Source organism: Petromyzon marinus, chromosome 4 (assembly GCF_048934315.1).
Source record: "Petromyzon marinus isolate PM22_M1 ecotype Great Lakes invasive population chromosome 4, UKy_Petmar_22M1.pri1.0, whole genome shotgun sequence".
Taxonomy (NCBI): domain Eukaryota; kingdom Metazoa; phylum Chordata; class Hyperoartia; order Petromyzontiformes; family Petromyzontidae; genus Petromyzon; species Petromyzon marinus.
Window position 1 is genome coordinate 17,870,668 of NC_133670.1, and position 13,460 is coordinate 17,884,127.

General features: G+C 46.9%; 1 protein-coding gene across 3 annotated transcripts in view; it reads left to right on the top strand.

Moving 5' to 3' along the window:
• LOC116938557 (arf-GAP with GTPase, ANK repeat and PH domain-containing protein 1-like) overlaps positions 1–13,460 on the top strand; it is a 176,386-nt gene that overhangs the window by 133,041 nt on the left and 29,885 nt on the right. For all 3 annotated transcript variants that reach the window (XM_076059408.1, XM_076059407.1, XM_032945827.2), the window contains exons 14-15: positions 9,043–9,197; positions 11,324–11,414. In XM_076059408.1, the coding sequence (XP_075915523.1) occupies positions 9,043–9,197; positions 11,324–11,414 (246 nt within the window). The remainder of the gene's footprint in view (positions 1–9,042; positions 9,198–11,323; positions 11,415–13,460) is intronic.

Sequence of the window (13,460 nt, forward strand, 5' to 3'; positions counted from 1 at the left end):
CACCGGGACTCTTGAGTGGGTAGCGAGCGCCGCGTTACCAATCCACTTCGCCCACGAAAACATTGCTAACAATGACGGGGTGGGTGGGTGGGTGGGCGGATGGGCAGTGCTGCCCTGAAAATATAAAAACCCCGAGAAAGAACCGTAGAGAGCGAAAGAAGGAGAAAATAATAACACTAATAGCGAGGAGGGTTTGCGAACTGTGACGGAACGACTCCCCGCGCCCATCTCGCTGCGTCTTACGTGTAGTGATGCGAGCCAGCAACTCCATTTACGGCAGCCGAGGCACGCGAATCAATTTGTTTCTCGCCAACCCTCATTTTTATTTTTTTTGCTGCTTTCACCCCCCCCCCCTCCTCCTCCACCGGCAACCCCCCCACCCCAACTCCCACCGTCACCCCCTCCTCCCCGTGTATCCTTTCCCTCTCACTGGTACCCCCCCCCCCCCCCGCCGCCTCCTCTACTCTGCTCCTCCTTTTATGTTGTAACTGTTTGAGTCTGCACATGTGCTCTGGAGTCATTTTTAATGGCAGCGAGAAGCTGCTGCGCGTGAGTGAAGCGCCGCCGTAATTTAATGCGATGCCCGCTGCAGCCCAGCGGGGCAGCGGAGACGGCAGCAGCAGCAGCAGCAGCCAGCAGCAGCAGCAGCAGCCAGCAGCCAGCAGCCAGCAGCAGCCAGCAGCAGCAGCAGCCAGCAGCCAGCAGCAGCCAGCAGCAGCCAGCAGCAGCCAGCAGCCAGCAGCCAGCAGCAGCAGCAGCAGCCCCAGCCCCAGCAGCAGCAGCAGCAGCCAGCAGCAGCCAGCAGCAGCAGTAGCAGCAGCTCGCGTGCGTCTCCGCGTCTCTTGCTCGTGTCTCTGCGTGGTCTCTGGCTGTCTCTTTGTCTCACTGCTGGGAGTCTCTGTGTGTCTCTCTTTGTGTGTGGGGAGCGGTAGTGTAGCGAGCAGCGCGCCGCGCTCCGAACCCGGAGACCCCGAGTTCGATTCCCGCTCACGGCCAGCGTCAGTGACGAATATTTGAACCGGTCCTGGGCCTCCCCTTGGTTCGAGTCAGCCTCAATTGAGTAACTGGTGCGATGTCTGAACATCGCCACTGGGGAGACAAAGGTGGCTGGGCATGTGGCTGTGCCAGTCTTCATAGCGCGAACAGCACTTGCCCCAACAGTCTATTAAGGTTATACGGGGGGTCTTTGCCTTTGTGTGTCGCTCACCGTGTGTGTCTTTGTGTCTGTCCATGTCTCTTTGTGTATCTGTGGTTGTGTCTCTTTGTGTGCGCCTCTTACCGTGTGGTTCACTGCGTTGTGCCTCTGTACGTGTCCGTCTCTCGCTGTGTCTTTTTGTCTACATGTTTCTTTTGTTTCCATGTCTCCCGTCTATCTGTCTCTCCAGTCCACTCTGTCTCTTTGTGCCTCTGTCTTTCTGTTGCTCTCAGTCTTGTGTGTCTCTTGTCTGTCTGTGAGTACATATGTGTCTCTCTGTATCTCATTATGTCTCTGTGTTTATTTTTTCCTGTGTCTGCCTCCCCCTGTCTCTTTTTGTTTATTTGTGTCCGTGTGTCACTCGGTATATTTTTGTCTTGGCACCCAGTTCATATGTTTATTTGTCAATCTGTCAGAGTATTTACCTCTTGCATGTTTTTTTTCTCAATCTCTTCCCCCATTTCTCTCATTTCATTGCTCATCTCCGGCTCGTGATGTCTCAATCCATCCACGTTTATCTTCGTCACAGTGCCTCTTTATCTGTCCGTCTACTCATCGACGTCTCCTTACAAATATCGACCTTCGAGTGTTTAACAATCTATATTTCCACGACCCTTTATATTATACCGGTCTGTAAGCCTCTTTATCGGTCTCCCTTGAGTATGCGGTCAAGTATCTCATTTGTATTACCTAACTATGTATCTAAACTACTAATTCTAAACTATTTGTTTATTTTACCAGGTAAGGCCCACTGAGCTTTATAGCTCTTTTTCGGAAGCGACCTGGCCATAAATGATAGCTCAAGCAAGTGGCTTATCACGTGGAAATGTATAGTAGCCAAATACTCTGAAGACAGGTGGATTCTAAATGTGGAGGGAAAAACCGGAGGACCCGGAGAGAAATCCACGCGACCACAGGGAGAGAGAAAATGCAAACTCCAAATGCCGTCAGGGTCGGTATCAAACCCACGACCTCGTGCATGCCAGGCCGAGGGAGTTAAAATCTCGCCACCGAGATGATGTCTCCTGTGTCTTTCCCCGCTCTCACGCTCGCTTAATTCCACTCTCCTCCCCGTCCCCTCCGGCCAGTGACTGCTTCGAGCGCCATTCTCACAAATGAGTGGCTCCGAGCCTTAATGGCTTCAGACGGCACCGTTATAATTAAAAGCCCATCAGGTGTGCAAATTATATTTCTCGCGTTATTGCACGTAGCGAGGGGCTTGTCCAAATAACAGATGGCAGGTTGTCTACACGTGCAAACGCCCAATTACCAGCGCTAATTGCACGGAATTACCATGCTCATAAAAGTAAACAAATCAAAGCAATCAGGAAACAATGTACTTCATATTTATTAATCTTTAACTACTGAATTAGGCAGGTGATACCTTTTTTGTCTACAGTTTAAACACATTTTGTTAATTTAATTAAACATCTGGGATTTGTTTTTTCTGCCTTCAGAATTGTAACTTAAAATAGAATTTCGACAGTAGGTGCTGAGAATTCTAATAATAAACAATTTCCATTATCCACCCAGGAAAGCCTCACAAAGCCTCAATGCTCTTTTTAAGAGTGCCTTTCCCGAAGAAAACGTGCCCATTAGATGTCCCTCAAAGATGCGCACAGATGGGTCATGAACCCACTTTCTCTCCCGTTATCTCCTAGCCACCCAGTAACCCAGTGAGGTTTCCCAAACCTGTATGTGATCCACCAACCCTTGCCTCCAAAGCTCTGGATCACAGGCGCTCCCCACCACTCCCGGCGCATGTGTTTAGATCACATGACCCAGGCATTACCAAGGTAAGTCACCCCAGTGACAGCCAAACGACTCTGGTAAAAAGTGTCTGGTGACTCCTTTCTGTCAATACCCTCCTCTGTGCAGGACCCCACACATGTCCCAACACCAACCTCAACCCTCGGCGGCGCTGATTTGTGCCCTAATATACACGCGACGACACAGAGGCCGGTCGTTTGTCTGCCCGTTAGACCGCCCACGTCCGTGTTCAGCGCCCCCCCCCCCAACCCCCGTTGCCGGTCACACGTTGACGGCATCACTGCCGGAAAATCTTGCCGGTTTTATCGGAAAGCTGTCATCGCGGCGCTGTGACTGCCTTTGACCACCCCGAGGATGATTACGCTTTCAGTCTTCTTGGCCGCAGCCAGGCCAGCAAGTCTCAAGGCCGGAGGAGGCAGGGTAAAGGTCGCCAATGTCTCTGTGATTGTGGGTCCTGGTGGGGCCTGGTTGTGCCGCCGTCGCTGACACAGAGCGATGCCGGGGCATTACTGTATGACGGTTGTGGAGATGGTGGAACTGATGGCCCAAAAGTCCCCGACACATGCGGCGTGTCGGACGAGACGATATCTCCTCTGACAGGGGCGAACTGCAGAATGAAAGAGCTACACAAACCCCCGTGAACTCTGCCCAACACACACCTGTTATTCTATAGAATGGAAGATAAGGCACGGAGGTCCTGTCAGTGTGTGCTTTAACACGCGCGCCGCTTTGTCATTTTCTCTCGGCCCGTCCAAAGTTCAGCTGTTGACATTTGCAGTGAGTGCCAGGGTAGCTCTCACTTGAGCCTCGGTTGTCGGTGACTGGAAGAGGTAGAATCAGGACTCGGCTGCATAAAACACCTTGCGTGACTTTTCCCCTCGGTTTGTACCATGTACGATTAACCACTGAGAAGGAATGTGGCTTGTTATGATTTATTCCACCGGACTTGCACCCACTTGCTGTGCTGGCCCATTAACCCTCTTGTCGCACACCTCTTCTCATCACTCCTCCCCCGAGTCATATCCAATCACAAGACTTTGTGTTTTTGACTGTTGATTTAATTACTGTGATGTACTTCTGTGTAATATAATAGATAATAGTAGTTTATTAAATTTTCCCAAGAAAGTCTCGCAGAGTCTCAACACTCTTCCACGAGTCTCCCACATTGAGAGGTTTCACTAACTCCGTTTAAGGAATATTTCTGTGGTGGGCGGAAACAAGAGTAGGCAGAAAACAATTCACAACGCATATGTGTGGATAAAACGAAAAAATCCACACAGATGGGTTCATGAACCCACTTCCTGTCCTGGCGTCACCTGAGCACTTTGCAGCCCTGCAGGTTTTTGAGTATCATAGTACTCTGCGTGATCCACCAAACTTTACCTCCAAAGAGCTAGATCACGGACATGCACCACCACATCCAAGTTCCTTTTCCTCTTGTCGATGGTTTCTTGTTCTGTTATTGTTCTTTGAATTTTAAATGTCTTATTAAATGTACTTATTGGTATTATCATGCAGACATCATTTACACCATTAGGACCGTGCATATCTCGGAGAGAGGAGAAGGCAAGTGGGCGATTTGTTTTATCACGTAATTAAAAACTATTTTACGGAGGGGGTAAATGGCACTATCGATAGCGAGAATGATAAATGAATATCTTTATATTTACACTTGTAATAAATAAAGGGTTCCCTCGAGGCAGTAAGGATGTGGCCTCCATTCTTTAGCGTCTCAGCTCTGCCTCGCTCAGGCAGGCTCTGGCTCACGAGCGGTATCCATTCCAGGAATCGATGTGGCCAAAACCAATTTAGTCGATTCCTCGTTGGTATTTCGGTGACCCTATACACGAGAGGTGCACCTTAGGGGGTGAAAAAGAACCTGCCTATTTTGTTCCCCTCACCACTCCGAAAGGTTTAAACCGCTGTTGTACGTCGCAAGAGCGGTGTTGTCTAAATCTTAATGTTGTAAGTAAATATTTAGCAATAATGTTATATTCTTTTCATATACGTTTGGTGTGGAGGGATGCTCATAATTGTTAAATAAAATGTCGGCATGGGTTAGTGATAACCAAATTGAATGCAACACGTAAGAATAGAAATCGGTGATGGGTGTTTTATCTGAAATAAAAAAACAACTGCTTTGAAAACGAATTTCTGATCTGGTACTCTTGGAAGGGAAACATTTTCTCCCATGGGAATGTTTAGCCGGGAATGCCACAACCCTGTGGGTGAAGTAATGCTGAATTGCCCAAAATGGCCATCAGTTCTATAACAAAATATGTTTTTCTATTACATATTTATATTTAAAAGGCATCGGTGATTCCCACCCAATTTAACTTCAGTTTCGGCTATGGCTGGATCACCGTACAGAGCCAGCATGACACTATCGATGTCGAGTCAGCTGTGTCCCACTGTTAACCACTGCTCTGAATTGTACAGTTATAACTGGAAGTTTACGTTCCTGCTCAAGCCTCCCTCTTGTTTGCGTGGTCACATATTGATGAATTCACTCGGGATTCTGTCATTCCTTGTATTCCTTTAATCTTAATTGGGAACCGTTTTCATTGCATAATGATAACCCTTTGTCAGAACACTGCTGGATGAAGCCCCCCTCCCCATCCATCCATATGACGGAAGTTATTGTATGGGTGCCGCTGTGGTGAGATATTATCTCCCTCGCCTGGTATGCAGGAAGTCGTGGGTTCCACCCCGACCCTGACGCTTGTATATTTGAATATTGTATGTTCTCCCCGTGGTCTTGTGGATTTTTATCCTTATCCTCAGGTTTTTCCCTCCACATTTATAAACATGCCTTAAGAGTATTTTGCCGCTATAAATTTCCCCATGATAAGCCACTTCCTTGAGCTATCATTTGTGGTCAGGTCACTTCGGACAAAGAACTAATTGCTTAGTGGGCTTTACCTGGTAAAAAAAATAATAGTTACATAGTCATGAGGGTTATTTGATGATACTTCACACTATTCACTTGTACTCTTCGTTGAAACAAAACTATTTTGGACATTTACCCATTGGATGCCTAACTGTAAATAATCAACATCTTGCCAATTGCAGGTTTAAAATAGCCGAATAGTGTGAGGATTATGATTAAGATTTTTTTTATTTGTAAATAAAAAAAAAACATTTGTTGTCCTATAGTTAATGCACACATTGTGAAAACCAAAAAAAAGTTTTAGTTTTTTTTAGTTTTTTCAAAATGATGTGGACTGGCTCAGTTCTCCAGGGACGCTAATGAGGGTATTCGCTATTCTGCGTTTCTCCATGTATTCTTTTTATTTCATTCCACGCGTTCTTTTGTTTGAAATAATACAAAAAAACCCATCTTGTGAATTATTTGACCGCAATGGGTACGAGTCACAGCTCATCAAGTTGGCGCGATCCTTATTTAAATTTCCCCCCTTTTTCCAAAAAACGAGTCCGGAGTAGTAAATAAATAGAAAATAATAGGGCAGTCGTGACGGGCGAGCGGAAGAGCGACGAGTGGGGACAGCGAGTTGACGTTATAATGGGCTGCGTCGGCTAATGCATCAATGGGTGGAGCGTCCCAACATTTTTGTCGACCCTCTGTACGTGCGGTGTGTGCGCGGTGTGCGCGGCTCAAAGCGCAATACGTGCCGTTAAATCGCGCTGACAGCATGACACACATAATGACAGACGTTAACTTGCTCGTATTGATCTTCCCTCACTTTGACGGCGAACACATAACAAGGCGTTTTTTGATGAGATTACAAGGTGTGGGGGGGGAGGGGGCAGGGGGAGTGTGTGGTAAAGGGGTGGGGGGGGGGGTGCGGGAGAGGGGGCTGTGGGGGCATGGGAGGGGGCACAGCAATCGCGCGTTCACGCTTGTTCTTTGTGACATCTCTCTGTCTCTCGCTGTATATTTTTTTTTGGTACAAATTTTCCTCCGTTTCCCTCCCACTTAGGCGTCCCCCCCCTACCTCCTGCTCCCTCACCATCCCAATCCTACCCCATCCCTCGGGCTCCTCTGTTAGTTCTCGCATCTTTTCTTCTCGCGGCATGACCAAAGGTGAGGCTGGGAAATTTGCCTGCGATGGACTGCTTAACAAACATTTATGTTGGAAGCAGGGCCGAGGCAGGAGGCAATTACACGACATGCGATCTTTGATTCTCCGTGGTGGGTGTCGGCATACCGATTTGCTTTGTGGACATTTTATTTTTGATCATTTCCTGGTTTTGGGTTATTTGTGCTGGGGGGTTGGGGGAGGGGTTGTGGATATGGAGGAGAGTTTTATTTATTTTATTCCTTGTGCCTTGTTTTTAATTATTTCCTCAAATCGAAGCCGCTACCAAGGCATTTTGTAAAACGCTGTTATTTGTAATGAAACAGCGGGCCAGGGGCATGTACCTTTCTCTCTGCTAAAAAAAAAGAAAGAAAAAAAAGGACTGAGAAAATTAACGAAGGAGCGGAGGCTAATCGAGTTGAAAATTTCATGCATTACGCACGCGGGCGCGGCGCGTGTTTTGGCCATGGTCGGACGGGGGCATAAATAAAACAACGGGCGGAGGTAATGGACCAGGGTTGGTGGAGCGCACGGGGGCCCTGACATTTAAGCAACAGCGTTTTAATTTGTTGCTTCGTTTGGCGGCACGGGCGCCGAGGTCAGCACGGGTCTGACCTACTCCCCCCCCCTTGCACCCACCCCCTACTACCCCGCATCCTCCCACACCGATGCGTGGCCGTTTATTAAACACCGAGCAGCGGGTCAGCTAGGAAAAGGGCAGCACAGTAGCAGTCGTGCCGTTTGCCAACTGAATTCCTACAACCTGCCAGCAAGGTGGAAGAAGATATAGCACAAGGTTTTTTTGTTTGTTGTATACGTGTTGAAATTTCATGTTTGTGATAAAGTGGGGTTTTGAGAGGCATCCGTGGGTAGGTTTTTTTTTTTTACTCTCATTGGAGGAAATATAAATAGGTACATTTGCCCTTTCATATTTGTATTGTGTTTTGTATTTATTTGTTGAGCAATGTCATAATCTTATTCGTTAACAATATGGTTTTCCATGCCGAGCGATGTGACTGATTGTCGGCATTGTCGTCAGCGAGCAGGGACACGCGTCAAACCTCCATCTCAACTTTGGTGAAAAGGTAGCGGGCAGTATTTTGTCCCTAATTAACACGTTTTCGCAATATTTAATTTTTTACTGCGGCATATTTTTATTTACCTCGTAAAAAGATGCTGAATTTCAAAGGTGGGTTTTGATCACCTCTGACACCGGCAGTCGATGCTAAACAAGGAGAGAGAAGCGGCGAACGGGGGGGGGGGGGGTCAGAGCCGCCCTTTGATTGCACGACGAAAGCCCCCCGTTTAGATTCGCCGTGCTGTGTGTGTGTGTTTTTTTTTTAACGTGTGTCCGTGCCGCCGGCCAGCCTCCGATAACCCCGCGTGGTCTCTTCCTGTGTTAAGTGGCGAGCCACGAGCACCGCTCCTCTTTTGATTACGCCGTAGGGTTCACCTCTCGGGCGCCGTGAGTCTCTGGAGAAAATGCTTGGCTTGTTTATTTATTTACTTATTTTGGCCCTTTTAGCCCCGGTTTTTTGTCCTCCCCCTTGACTTTCAAGATCAGTTGTACTTGCTCACACTGCCCCAATTCCATCCCCTCCTTCCCCCGATGTGATAAATAATTAAATGGAAAATAGAGTAAACTGAATTTGTTATGTTGTGTGCCTCAGATATATTTGATACATTAAATGCAGGCACCCACATATTCTTCAGTCAGTAGCATCCTTGTCACCTGTGTTCTGTACACATATGCTGTTGGCCAATTTCTGACACTGCTGGAATGGCATTTTTACACTATCACTTATCACACTGAATGCAAAGCGGAATATAATTCGTGACGTGCATAATTTTCGTGTGTGCATCTTCTGAAGATACGTTCGTGACACACGCCGGTGCACACAATAAGTGGACCACCGGTGACGTGGCGGTGTTTTTTGTTTGTTGTATATTTATTTTTTTGTTTCACAATATTTGAAGGTGTGTTTTAACACTGCATCTCCCATCCCCCGACCCCCCACCCACACCCCACCATTGCAGATCCAGAAGAGACGTTTGAGTTTGTGCTGGTGTCGCTGTCGGGACAAACTTGGCACTTTGAGGCCCCCAGCTGGGAGGAGCGAGACGCCTGGGTTCAGGCCATCGAGGGCCGCATCCTCGCCAGCCTGCAGTCCTGTGACAGCCGCAAGACGAAGGTCGGGCCCGAAACGATGAGACCATTCGAGCAGACGATGCCTTGCTCAGCAATGCCTATCTTCCATTGGTATCGTTTGTCCCCAGGTCTCCCTCGCTGCGGGGAGGGATGCGTCACCTTAATTTGCCCACGCGGGTGGCGCTGACTTGAATCGTAATCAGAAGGTTGAGAGTTCAAATCCAGGTTGGGGGTCGACTCGCACGATTATGTCTCTGAGGTCGTGAAAATGTGCTCGTTTGAGGTGGCCGGCTGGCTCAGGAGTCACAGCACTGAATCGGCACCGTTGAGATTCTGGATTCGAGTCCGGGTTTCAGTCGCCCGTGATTAAACCATGTTCTCAGCTGTACTGATCTGATCTCAGCTTGGTCACTGATGACTGCATAACAAAAATTAAGTTAAAATTTTCACTGAAGTTGACAAAAAAGCCCAAAATCAGTTTGACTACGATAATTTGAACGTGTCTATTGAAATAAAGTGTCACGTCCTTAATATGGATAAATAAGTCACTGGAAGAAACATGCGTTTCGAGTATTTGGCTGATATATATTTCCACGTGATAAGCCATTGCGTTGAGCTATCATTTGTAGCCAAGTCACTTCTGAAAACACAGCTATCTAGCCCAGTGGACCTTACCTGGCAAAATAAAAAGTTTAGTTCTGATATCCTGTTTCACAGGCCATTCTCCAGCAGGGTTGATGCATCCTTTCAGAGTTCTGAAAGGATGCTTCGTCTCAAGGCACAACACCGAGAGCGCAATTGTGGGGAAATACTACATTATAAATAGAGTACCTTTTTGTGCGAAGTGAACAGTGGCTGTCCCGTGGAGAGACTGGTTCTCACAAAGGAATGTGGAATTTCCACCACTGAATTAGGACATCCGGTGGTGGTAAGCACTGCCGCGTGCTCATTTGAGCACGGAGAGGCTTCTTGTTTTAAATAAAGGATATCAATCCTGTTTTAAAGGATCGGTGGTTTTTAACCTTTTCAGGCACCGGCCATAAATCACCGAGAGACTTCAGAGTGTGGTGACCGTGAAAACTGAAAACTCGCCACACGTTTAGCACCGAGCACAGTTACGTCGGCCCGCAATGTTGTGAATCCCTGCTCCAGAACCTCACGGAAGTTGCTTCCAACTCCACGCATCGCCTAGCTCGGCCACGGTTCAGGGTGCTGTGCCACTCGGCTCAAAAACAGGTTCTCGCAGGTCACCATCGGTCAGCCTGAGGGTTATGCTCAGCTTTACAATCCACGGCGTGAACACTTTTACTCAAATTACCCTCGCAGGCTCGGTATAAATGAGCCGTTCGAAAGTACAGCCACTCTTGGCACACCGTATGTCACCTGACCACGACGCTGCACCTGCGAGTGGATTGAACGTCAAACGCTAGGGTCGGTAGGGGAGGGGTGGTGGCCACCACTGCTGCTACCATTGTTCAATGATTAGTGGTACCTCTTTTGACAGATCGATTTCATGCCACGGGGTCGTGTCATGCTCGATGTACCGAGTATTTGCCGTCCCGCAGGGACGCGGGCGGTGGCATAGCAATGCCGCTGCGAGCGCCGCCAACTTCCGGGTAGATGTCACCGGAATTCAGTGGTAGATAACAACTTAGATAACATAACCACGCCGTATTTATGCGGCGCCTTTCCAGACCAAGGCATCACAAAGTTCTTAACAATACAATTGAAATGTATATAAACTATTAAATAAGACACACTGGAGATGAAATCAACCAATATAAACACATGTCATTGCTCATATAGTGCACGTTAGTAAAAACCTTATTGAAGATGTATGTACTTGGGCGTGATTTACAAATGGACCCTCAACCGAGGGCAGTGAGGCTTTCCAAAAGTCAGGAGCGGCGTATGGATATGCGTTTTTAACTGCAGATGTCTTAATAGTCAAGCGTGTGAACGAAGTTAATGACTTGCGATGTGGAGACAGGAGTTCAGTCAGGTAAGAGTTAAAAGCGGACCCTTAACATCCAGCGAACTGGGATCTAAGGTAGTGAGGCCAGATCTCCGATTGCAGGGAATGAATCTGGTTTGAATGGCATTTGTCGGCCCTGTCTCTTGGCTCTTGAAGTATGGCCAATTTTTTTAATAATTTGTCCATTCTTGCAGACGCGGCTGGGGAGCCAAGGCAGTGCGGTGGCAGCGCAGAACATCCGCGACGTGCAAGGGAACGACGTCTGCATCGACTGCGGTGCCCCCAGTGAGTGCCGCCTGACCCCCGCGCGGAATATTTGCTCGACTCTTACGAGCACAGTAATGTGCTGTGTTATCAAGAGGCCGGCAAGGGTCCATCCTGCCAGCGAAGTCGATGAATAGTCACGATTATATGCCGCAATTCAAGAATCGCTTGAATGTAAATTTTGTGTCGTTTTTGCCACGTCATAGCGGTTGTTTTTCAAATGTTATGCCTCTTCTATACAGTTTTGTTTGCTGCAATAACCAAAATATAACAGCTTGAATTTTGCATTTCACACAAACAACTGATCCCCACATGCAAGATTTTGGCGCATAAATACTGAAAGTAAGAATCGATTATAATAAATTAATCTCTGCATTGTGACGTGCCTAAATACTAGCTATGATTCATGTCAGGATTCAACTTACAGCATTGTTTCTCTGGGTTGATCAAATAAGTCCTGATTTGTGGGGAGTCAGGAGCTATTGTGCTGTTGTTAAGTACATGAATACATCTATATGCTAAATAGCAAAATGAATCACTTGCCAGTGTAGATTTACAGCCAGAATACTCGTTTTGGTTGAGCCTTCTAAGTTTAAACTCTTTCCCCCTTGATAAATTCCCTTCTTTTTTGTGCTCTACCCTTAGTTCCAAACGTTCATTTGGTCCAAATGAGAAACTCACCCAAATGCATTTCGGTGAAAACTTCTCCAGTGGAAATTGCATCGTTTTTTTGCGAGGGTCTTGTTTTCTACACAGTTGTGTTCGGCTGCTCAAATGGTGAGTTTTTGCCGGCCTCTGTAATGGTTTCATGTTGAACAAAACAAAAATTAACAGCCACCGTATTTCTGCCTACAGCGATCCGCAGCGCAAGGCATTGCCTGCTTTGCCCCTTCCAGGCCGTTTTCAAATCGCTGTTTCGTAGCCCGCTGTGTGCTGGCGTGGAATGAAGTGGTTTAGTTTGGTGAATTCACGTGCAGCTGTGCACTATCGCAATTTAATAGACCATCTCCCGGTTGAAACGGAGGACATTTTCCATCAAGAGGAGCCCTTTTTGTGATTTGACTTTTTGTTCAGCCGCCTTAATAACGGCACAGAGAGACGTACACAGGAACATGTCTTGCTTTCATTGAAAGCAACATTTTTTTTTATTCGCCAAAATTGTTCCTGTGATACCATGTTTTGTTTGTTTTAAGCCTTTACCTTCTTTGTTATAATTGAGACCAAATAAAAGCGGAGTGTAAAAAAAAACACCTAAAAAAACTAAAGCCAGCCGGCAGTGTTTTTAATTTAAACTTTTTAAAACGGAACATTTGAAATAAAATAGCACGGTTAAGTTTTTGTTTTAGTTGTTCCCCCCGCCCCCCCCCCCCACTCAATGGACGCGTGCGTTGGGTCTGGCGGTCGGTCTGCACGGCTGCGTAAAAAGGTCATCGCGACTGCGCGCGTGCGTTCTCCCGGCTGCGCGTGGCGTCGCGGCCAATGCCGCAACTGCCGCCACAATTTCATGCACCGAATGCTTACATCATTACTTATTTTTTGGGTGAAGGTTGAGGGGTCTCGACCCACCTTTAAATTGGGCCCTTGTACATTAAACGTGTCGCGCTATATTGCCACAAATGTTACCGCCACAATATGGGTTTGTGTCAACCGTGGCCGACAAAAATGAATGAATATCCACTCATATTACAAAAGGTCTGAATGAGTGGAGCCGTTTTTGAAAGTGGATTTTTCAATTTCACTCCATGATCTGTAAGCGGGAAGTGAAGTGGTTGTCCCTCAATTCCAGAAACCAAAAAGTTTTATGCACACGTTGCAGTAAAAAAAAAAAATCACTTTTGGTTTTTATAAATATTGTTCAGCTTGTTTTGACTTTAATTTTATGGTTCTTGAATAAAATAAAATCGTGGTTTTCATTCCAAGCAACTTGGGAGTTTGTATCGGTGTGATGGCCTTTTCATGGCTTAAATCCAACTTTCCCCAAATATGTTGCTTGAGAAATGGAAGGCTTTCAATTCCAATGATCTTTGCAACCTTTCACTCATAGCGCAAGCTCCTGTTTAAGGAATC